At 43.1% G+C, this 10,158-nt stretch overlaps 1 protein-coding gene and 1 long non-coding RNA gene across 3 annotated transcripts in view; one reads left to right on the forward strand and one right to left on the reverse strand.

Moving 5' to 3' along the window:
* cntf (ciliary neurotrophic factor) overlaps positions 1-9,503 on the reverse strand; it is a 12,056-nt gene extending 2,553 nt beyond the window's left edge. Inside the window, exons 1-3 of one of the 2 annotated variants that reach the window (XM_062025988.1) lie at positions 9,256-9,503; positions 2,023-2,355; positions 115-291 (exon numbers count right to left, since the gene is read on the reverse strand). In XM_062025988.1, the coding sequence (XP_061881972.1) occupies positions 130-291; positions 2,023-2,355; positions 9,256-9,375 (615 nt within the window). In that variant the 5' untranslated portion in view covers positions 9,376-9,503 and the 3' untranslated portion in view covers positions 115-129. Of the gene's footprint in view, positions 292-2,022; positions 2,356-9,255 lie in introns of both variants that reach the window. The other variant, XM_062025987.1, reaches the window with a different exon arrangement.
* Positions 7,558-8,084, forward strand: LOC133633457 (uncharacterized). The gene is made up of 3 exons (XR_009821759.1): positions 7,558-7,760; positions 7,847-7,927; positions 8,014-8,084. It is a non-coding gene; the product is annotated as an uncharacterized LOC133633457 (long non-coding RNA).
* Positions 9,504-10,158: the final 655 nt, after the last annotated feature.

Below are 10,158 nucleotides of genomic sequence, written 5' to 3' on the forward strand. Positions count from 1 at the left end.
TAGTATCGCTGGTGACAAATACACTGACAAATGCATCCTTGCAGTCCAAATCGAAGCGAATGGAACGTGTCGGAAACAGGAGCGAGGAACGTGCGTAGTACCCTGTGCCCTCACCCTTGCACCTGCACTTCATCTCCGGGTGCTGCGGATGCTCCTCCTCAGGCGGGTGTTCCTGGCCGGCTCCTTGGACAGAGTCTGCAAGATGGCCACCGCAGTCTTGGCCCAGTAGTCCACCTCCTGGAAGATGCGCAGCACCAACAGCTTCAGCTCGAAAAGACTGCCGTCCGCTCGCTGAGGGGGGAGAAGACACCGCGTCACCACCCGCCACACCACACGCCACACCACCCGCCACACCACCCGCCACACCACCCGCCACACCACCCGCCACAGGTGTTCATCATCCTCACGCACACTTCTTCACGTCATCTAGACAATAATGTTCAAGTTGTTTTGAAGGAAACCATCACGAGTGTCACCTTCAAGATAAGACCTGCTGAATCCAAATCATTTAAATGTACACAAATATCACCTTATTGTTGGGAATTGATCTGAAATATTGGCTATAATTGCATTTTTTTGTTTATATTCATCATAAACATTACATAAAACGTATATGTATATATGTAGTGTAGTAACATTCATAATAACATGTAATATACACATTATGTACATATATGTAGTATCTAGTAACATTCATAATAACATGTAATATATACATGATGTAAGTATATATGTCATGTAGTAACATTCATAATAACATGTAATATATACATGATGTAAGTATATATGTCATGTAGTAACATTCATAATAACATGTAATATATACATGATGTAAGTATATATGTCATGTAGTAACATTCATAATAACATGTAATATTTACGTGATGTAAGTATATATGTCATGTAGTAACATTCATAATAACATGTAATATATACATGATGTAAGTATATATGTCATGTAGTAACATTCATAATAACATGTAATATATACATGATGTAAGTATATATGTCATGTAGTAACATTCATAATAACATGTAATATATACATGATGTAAGTATATATGTCATGTAGTAACATTCATAATAACATGTAATATATACATGATGTAAGTATATATGTCATGTAGTAACATTCATAATAACATGTAATATATACATGATGTAAGTATATATGTCATGTAGTAACATTCATAATAACATGTAATATATACATGATGTAAGTATATATGTCATGTAGTAACATTCATAATAACATGTAATATATACATGATGTAAGTATATATGTCATGTAGTAACATTCATAATAACATGTAATATATACATGATGTAAGTATATATGTCATGTAGTAACATTCATAATAACATGTAATATATACATGATGTAAGTATATATGTAGTATCTAGTAACATTCATAATAACATGTAATATATACATGATGTAAGTATATATGTAGTATGTAGTAACATTCATAATAACATGTAATTTTACGTATTTTGGCAGCGTATTTTTACAGGCACATCACAACGTTCACTTCCCCTTCAACAACAACAACAACAAGAAGAAGAAGACTACTAATCATGACAGACTTCAAGAGAGACAACAAAGACTACTTTGGGACAAATGATGATCCAGAAACTTCTATTTTTGAGGCTGAATATAAGGAGGATGACCTCCAAGTTTTATGCTGAACAGCAGCAGCTTTAGTGAATCACTAAGCATCATGTAGCAGTGTTGCTAAGTGCTACACAAGATATAAAAAACTCATAAAACAATCACTTACTGTACAAGGTCTGCTCTCACTGGGATAAAGACTGATGGGATGTTTATATCTTGCTGTTTAGATGAAGAATTATTATTATTGTAAAAAAATTTGCCGCATTTCTTGTCATTGTCCACATCTTTGGGTCTAAGTTGGATGTCAAAGTTGACCAACGTGTGGGTTTACGTGCACAACCTTCTACTATCCAGGTGAGACATGATTGACATACTTTCACCAGCTCAGAGGCCATGCAGCAGCTCACCTCCAAGCTGTCACCGGAGGCGGGTGTGGGCACGGCCGGGCCGTCCCCGGCACCGAGCAGTTCTGAGACGCAGAAGGCGAGGAGCTTGAGCCTCTCCTTCACCGTGGACCTCAGGCTGGCGTACTGGCCCTGGTCCTGGTCCTGGTCCTGGCCCGCGCCCAGCTCCTCGTCCTCCTTGGCGATGGCGCTCTCCATCAGGCTGCGGCACTGCAGCAGGGCCACGTGGAGGCGCCACAGCTGGTCCCGGGAGTCCAGCTGGGAGGACGGGGGCGGGACCGACACCAGGCGGGGGTCTGCCCCGCCCACATCGGCAGGGAGGTTCTCCCTCTTACTCTTCAGCGGGGGACAAATCATGTTTAGTATTCTTTTTATACTCATAGTCACATGTACAGTGTCAGGGCTAGTATTCTTTTTATACTCATAGTCACATGTACAGTGTCAGCGCTAGTATTCTTTTTATACTCATAGTCACATGTACAGTGTCAGGGCTAGTATTCTTTTTATACTCATAGTCACATGTACAGTGTCAGCGCTAGTATTCTTTTTATACTCATAGTCACATGTACAGTGTCAGGGCTAGTATTCTTTTTATACTCATAGTCACATGTACAGTGTCAGGGCTAGTATTCTTTTTATACTCATAGTCACATGTCATGTTTTATCCACTATTGTTATTATTATAAATGTATGACATCAACTAGCATGTCTTCAACAGCAAGACAAGGTAAAAACAGAGTTAATAACGTAGACGCTCGCCATAAATATTCTAGATCGGGGGCCCCAACTTTTCCACTACAGCAGGGGGCCGGGTCCCACTCAAATGTTCACACACATGTTTAACCAGTTATATGCATCCATTCTGTGATATAATCATTGATTTAGATGAGAGTACATACACAGAATGTAGTCACTCATTACTGCATAGTATGTATGTATATGATCTATATCAGGCGTCCCCAAACTTATTGACTCAGGGGCCGGGTTAGTTAGTTAGTTAGTTAGTTAGTTAGTTAGTTAGTTAGTTAGTTAGTTAGTTAGTTAGTTAGTTTGAAGGAACGAACGAACAAAGGAACGAAGGAACGAAGGAAGGAAGGAAGGAAGGAAGGAACGAACGAAGAAAGGAACGAAGGAAGGAAGGAAGGAAAGAAGGAAGGAAGGAAGGAAGGAAGGAAGGAAGGAAGGAAGGAAGGAAGGAACGAACGAAAGAAGGAACGAAGGAAGGAAGGAACAAAGGAACGAAGGAAGGAACGAAGGAAGGAACAAAGGAACGAAGGAAGGAACGAAGGAAGGAACAAAGGAACGAAGGAAGGAACGAACGAAGGAACGAACGAAGGAACGAGCGAAGGAACGAACCAAGGAAGGAACCAAGGAACGAACCAAGGAACGAACCAAGGAACGAACCAAGGAACGAACCAAGGAACGAACCAAGGAACGAACCAAGGAACGAACGAACGAACGAACGAACGAACGAACCTAGGAACGAACCAAGGAACGAACCAAAGAACGAACCAAGGAACGATGGAAGGATGGAACGAACAAATGAAGGAAGGATGGAACGAACAAATGAAGGAAGGAAGGAACGAAAGAAGGAAGGAAAGAAGGAAGGAAGGAACGAAGGAAGGAACGAAGGAAGGAACCAAGGAAGGAACCAAGGAAGGAACCAAGGAACGAACCTAGGAACGAACTAAGGAACGAACCTAGGAACGAACCAAGGAACGAACCAAAGAACGAACCAAGGAACGAAGGAAGGATGGAACGAACAAACGAAGGAAGGAACGAACGAAGGAAGGAAGGAAGGAAGGAAGGAAGGAAGGAAGGAAGGAAGGAAGGAACCAAGGAAGGAAGGAAGGAACCAAGGAAGGAACCAAGGAACGAACCAAGGAAGGAACCAAGGAAGGAACCAAGGAAGGAACCAAGGAACGAACTAAGGAACGAACCTAGGAACGAACCAAGGAACGAAGGAAGGATGGAACGAACAAACGAAGGAAGGAAGGAAGGAAGGAAGGAAGGAAGGAAGGAAGGAAGGAACCAAGGAACGAACCAAGGAACGAACCAAGGAACGAATGAACCAAGGAACGAACGAAGGAAGGAACGAACGAAGGAAGGAAGGAAGGAACGAAGGAAGGAAGGAAGGAAGAAAGGAACGAAGGAAGGAAGGAAGGAAGGAAGAAAGGAACAAAGGAAGGAACGAACCAAAGAACGAACCAAGGAAGGAACCAAGGAACGAACCAAGGAACGAACCAAGGAACGAACGAACCAAGGAAGAAAGGAACGAAGGAAGGAAGGAAGAAAGGAACAAAGGAAGGAACGAACCAAAGAACGAACCAAGGAACGAATGAACGAAGGAAGAAAGGAACGAAGGAAGGAAGGAAGAAAGGAACGAAGGAAGGAACGAACCAAAGAACGAACCAAAGAACGAACCAAGGAACGAAGGAAGGATGGAACGAACAAACGAAGGAAGGAACGAACGAAGGAAGGAAGGAAGGAAGGAAGGAAGGAACCAAGGAAGGAAGGAAGGAACCAAGGAAGGAACCAAGGAACGAACCAAGGAAGGAACCAAGGAAGGAACCAAGGAAGGAACCAAGGAACGAACTAAGGAACGAACCTAGGAACGAACCAAGGAACGAAGGAAGGATGGAACGAACAAACGAAGGAAGGAAGGAAGGAAGGAAGGAAGGAAGGAAGGAAGGAAGGAAGGAAGGAAGGAAGGAAGGAAGGAACCAAGGAACGAACCAAGGAACGAATGAACCAAGGAACGAACGAAGGAAGGAACGAACGAAGGAAGGAAGGAAGGAACGAAGGAAGGAAGGAAGGAAGAAAGGAACGAAGGAAGGAAGGAAGGAAGGAAGAAAGGAACAAAGGAAGGAACGAACCAAAGAACGAACCAAAGAACGAACCAAGGAAGGAACCAAGGAACGAACCAAGGAACGAACGAACCAAGGAAGAAAGGAACGAAGGAAGGAAGGAAGAAAGGAACAAAGGAAGGAACGAACCAAAGAACGAACCAAGGAACGAATGAACGAAGGAAGAAAGGAACGAAGGAAGGAAGGAAGAAAGGAACGAAGGAAGGAACGAACCAAAGAACGAACCAAAGAACGAACCAAGGAACGAAGGAAGGATGGAACGAACAAACGAAGGAAGGAACGAACGAAGGAAGGAAGGAAGGAAGGAAGGAAGGAACCAAGGAAGGAAGGAAGGAACCAAGGAAGGAACCAAGGAACGAACCAAGGAAGGAACCAAGGAAGGAACCAAGGAAGGAACCAAGGAACGAACTAAGGAACGAACCTAGGAACGAACCAAGGAACGAAGGAAGGATGGAACGAACAAACGAAGGAAGGAAGGAAGGAAGGAAGGAAGGAAGGAAGGAAGGAAGGAAGGAAGGAAGGAACCAAGGAACGAACCAAGGAACGAACCAAGGAACGAATGAACCAAGGAACGAACGAAGGAAGGAACGAACGAAGGAAGGAAGGAAGGAACGAAGGAAGGAAGAAAGGAACGAAGGAAGGAAGGAAGGAAGGAAGAAAGGAACAAAGGAAGGAACGAACCAAAGAACGAACCAAGGAAGGAAGGAAGGAAGGAAGGAAGGAAGGAAGGAAGGAAGGAAGGAAGGAAGGAAGGAAGGAAGGAAGGAACGAAGGAAGGAAGGAAGAAAGGAACGAAGGAAGGAACGAACCAAGGAACGAACCAAGGAACGAACGAACCAAGGAACGAACGAACCAAGGAAGAAAGGAACGAAGGAAGGAAGGAAGAAAGGAACAAAGGAAGGAACGAACCAAAGAACGAACCAAGGAACGAATGAACGAAGGAAGAAAGGAACGAAGGAAGGAAGGAAGAAAGGAACGAAGGAAGGAACGAACCAAAGAACGAACCAAAGAACGAACCAAGGAACGAAGGAAGGATGGAACGAACAAACGAAGGAAGGAACGAACGAAGGAAGGAAGGAAGGAAGGAAGGAAGGAACCAAGGAAGGAAGGAAGGAACCAAGGAAGGAACCAAGGAACGAACCAAGGAAGGAACCAAGGAAGGAACCAAGGAAGGAACCAAGGAACGAACTAAGGAACGAACCTAGGAACGAACCAAGGAACGAAGGAAGGATGGAACGAACAAACGAAGGAAGGAAGGAAGGAAGGAAGGAAGGAAGGAAGGAAGGAAGGAACCAAGGAACGAACCAAGGAACGAACCAAGGAACGAATGAACCAAGGAACGAACGAAGGAAGGAACGAACGAAGGAAGGAAGGAAGGAACGAAGGAAGGAAGGAAGGAAGAAAGGAACGAAGGAAGGAAGGAAGGAAGAAAGAAAGGAACAAAGGAAGGAACGAACCAAAGAACGAACCAAGGAAGGAACCAAGGAACGAACCAAGGAACGAACGAACCAAGGAAGAAAGGAACGAAGGAAGGAAGGAAGAAAGGAACAAAGGAAGGAACGAACCAAAGAACGAACCAAGGAACGAATGAACGAAGGAAGAAAGGAACGAAGGAAGGAAGGAAGAAAGGAACGAAGGAAGGAACGAACCAAAGAACGAACCAAGGAACGAACCAAGGAACAAACCAAGGAACGAACCAACAAAGGACCGACCGACCGAAGGAACGATCCAACAAAGGACCGACCGACCGACCGAAGGAACGAACCAAGGAACCAACAAAGGAACGCTTTAAATGGGACAATGAAAAAGGAGGATTAGCTCCAAATTCTCCAGGACTATTTAAGCTATTTATTGGCAAACAACTGTTCTCAGAATGCAGAAGCATGTGTGCAGCACTGGATGAAAGATGCAATGGTGTGTCAGAAGGCAGAAGCATGTGTGCAGCACTGGATGAAAGATGCAATGGTGTGTCAGAAGGCAGGAAGTCACTGAGCTTTTCTACACACATTCATTACAAACAAACATGTCACAGGTGAGGATCGGAACCTTGATTAGTCGTTCAAACCTCTTTGTGTCAACTTTTGTGCATCTAATCACGTCAAAGTCACTGGGGTATGTCAACTTTTGATCAGGGTCATTTAGGTACTTTCTTTTGTCATTTTGATTTAAAAAGAGCCAACAGTTGTTTGCCAATAAATAGCTTCACACCACCATTAAGCATGAGTGGAAGAAAGGTTTATCATTCATATTCTCTGAAGAATGGCCAAGAAATCATAAATTCTCCCAGGGTATGTCAACTTATGACCACCACTGTATATATATATATATATATATATATATATATATATATATATATATATATATATATATATATATATATATATATATATATATATATATATATATATATATATATATATATATATATATATATATATATATAGTTTCCATAAATGACTCCCGTTATTTCCTCTGGGTAAATAGTTCCCAGGTCAGACCCTGTGGGAATGAGGTGACATGCCAGACTGCTCCCAGCGTGACGACACACCCGCTCTCAGTCTGATGCAACACGCTGGAAGGAAACCAAGAATTTGGTTTTATTAACAGGAAGTCATCACACGTCTAAGATGGAAGAATGTTTGGTGCCCCGGCCTTGTTGGAACAGGAAGAACATACGCAGTCCTAACCCTTGCACGGCTCTCCACTTCAACCACAGCACCAACGTGGTGCTCCAGGGCCTAAAAGGTGTGGCGTTCCTGGCACAAAAGTCCTTTTCATCTTGGCCACTCATCCGTTATTTGATTGCCAACTTTTGTCGGCGTTCCCAAGTCACGCCAACGCTATCTCCAAGGGTTTGTCAGCGCAAAACAAAATGTAAATAAAAGACTCACCGTGTCGGCGTGAGTAACGGTTGCACAGCACCTAATCACACCTCAACATGTGTTGCATTATGTTAACAGATACTACATCCACAGTGGCTAATTAGGAGGATGATATCCACGGTTGAAGCGACGACGTTGGAGAGACGGTACAACAAAAATGTAAAAAACAGACTCATCATGTCGGCGTGAGTAACGGTTGCACAGCACCTAATCACACCTCAACATGTGTTGCATTATGTTAACAGATACTACGTTCACAGTGGCTAATTAGGAGGATGATATCCACGGTTGAAGCGACGACGTTGGAGAAAAGGTATAACAAAAATGTAAATAACAGACTCATGTCAGCGTGAGTAACGGTTACACAGCACCTAATTATACCTCAACATGTGTTGCATTATGTTAACAGATACTACGTTCACAGTGGCTAATTAGGAGGATGATATGCACGGTTGAAGCGACGACGTTGGAGAGACGGTACAACAAAAGAAAGTTCAGGTGAGGTCATGAATAAATGAGTGAAATATGAGTAGGGACGGGTCCCGCTCACATTTGAACCGGTACCTGGGAATCAATACCGGTACCCAATTTTCGGTCCTTTTGTGTGTGTTAATAAATGTTAATGGTTTTTAATGATAGAATTCCGTAGTTGTAAGGTTTAAACGTACCAAATGAGCTAAAGTGCCAGCATAAAACATTAGCATGCTAACATGGCAGGAATTGGTGTCATTATGGTGGTACTTAATGAATACTTAGGTCTACTACACTACTGTATTTAATGTTGTCATTATGGTGGTACTTAATGAATACTTAGGTCTACTACACTACTGTATTTAATGTTGTCATTATGGTGGTACTTAATGAATACTTAGGTGTACTACACTACTATATTTAATGTTGTCATTATGGTGGTACTTAATGAATACTTAGGTCTACTACACTACTGTATTTAATGTCATTATGGTGGTACCTAATGAATACTTAGGTCTACTACACTACTGTATTTAATGTTGTCATTATGGTGGTACTTAATGAATACTTAGGTCTACTACACTACTATATTTAATGTTGTCATTATGGTGGTACTTAATGAATACTTAGGTCTACTACACTACTGTATTTAATGTTGTCATTATGGTGGTACTTAATGAATACTTAGGTCTACTACACTACTGTATTTAATGTTGTCATTATGGTGGTACTTAATGAATACTTAGGTCTACTACGCTACTGTATTTAATGTCACTATGATGGTATTTGGAGCCAAGTTTTCTCTGAGGTGGTATACTTGATGAAACCAGTTTGGGGCCCTGAGTCTACACATGGTTATTATTCATAGTAATAATACAAATAATAATAAAAGACAAAAACATACTCATGGAAATGTTGTTAATTTTGTAAAGAATGCAAACCCTGCAGTCGTAAATACAGCAGAAGAATGTTTAGCTAAGTTGTGAGTGGAAAGAAGAAGAAAGTTTCCTACTCACGTAAAAGTCCAAGAGGCTCCAACATTCCCGCTTCAGCAGGCGGCCGACGGAAGCTGCTCTGACCGCAGACTTCTTGTCAAACTGCCGCTCGCTGCCGCCGCTCGTCCGCCGGTCTGCCATGGTCGCCTCGGTCCTCCGACACGTCGCAGGTAACCAATCCCCGCTCCGTCCACTCCTCACCGACTATTGACTTCCATCTTTCCCGTCGGCGTGAGGTCGAAGCTTCTCCGGCCGAACCTCCGCCCCATTCCCCGGGAACCTCCGCCCCAATCCCCGGGAACCTCCGCCCCAATCCCCGGGAACCTCCGCCCCAATCCCCGGGAACCTCCGCCCCAATCCCCGGGAACCTCCGCCCCGTTCCCCGGGAACTTGACCCCCGCACGCAGGAACTGACGAGCCGTAGCGGGGGCGGACCTGCGCTCCTCGGCAACAACTGCTCTATGACGGCCTTTTTATTTTGATTGCACACTTTTAATTTAGGCTGAATTCCCGCTTGTCGCGCTAAATAAAAGCCGGTGTTGCCAGGAGGAGTTCGTCCATCTTGTCGGTGTTTACATGATCACTTTTCTACCGCGTATTCCCCTCGGGGTCGCTGGAGCCTATCTCACTTTTATTTATTTTTATTTTATAAACCTTTATTTATAAATTTCAACATTTACAAACAGTTAAAATGGTACAACATGATCACTTCTTCGCAGTTTGTCGATACCTGTTGCTGGCGTGGAACGCGTTGCCAGATGGCAAATGACACATTATCGTACCATAATCCCAAAGTGTTACGAGGGACGATTATTGTGCGTGACCATATCGTCGTTACTAAAAGACAGTCTGCAGAAGTAAAAACATTATCGCTGACACGGTATATCGGTATATATTATAACGTCATTTTACCTTTAAATAGGC

Source organism: Entelurus aequoreus, linkage group LG18, assembly GCF_033978785.1.
Source record: "Entelurus aequoreus isolate RoL-2023_Sb linkage group LG18, RoL_Eaeq_v1.1, whole genome shotgun sequence".
In the NCBI taxonomy this organism is placed as follows: domain Eukaryota; kingdom Metazoa; phylum Chordata; class Actinopteri; order Syngnathiformes; family Syngnathidae; genus Entelurus; species Entelurus aequoreus.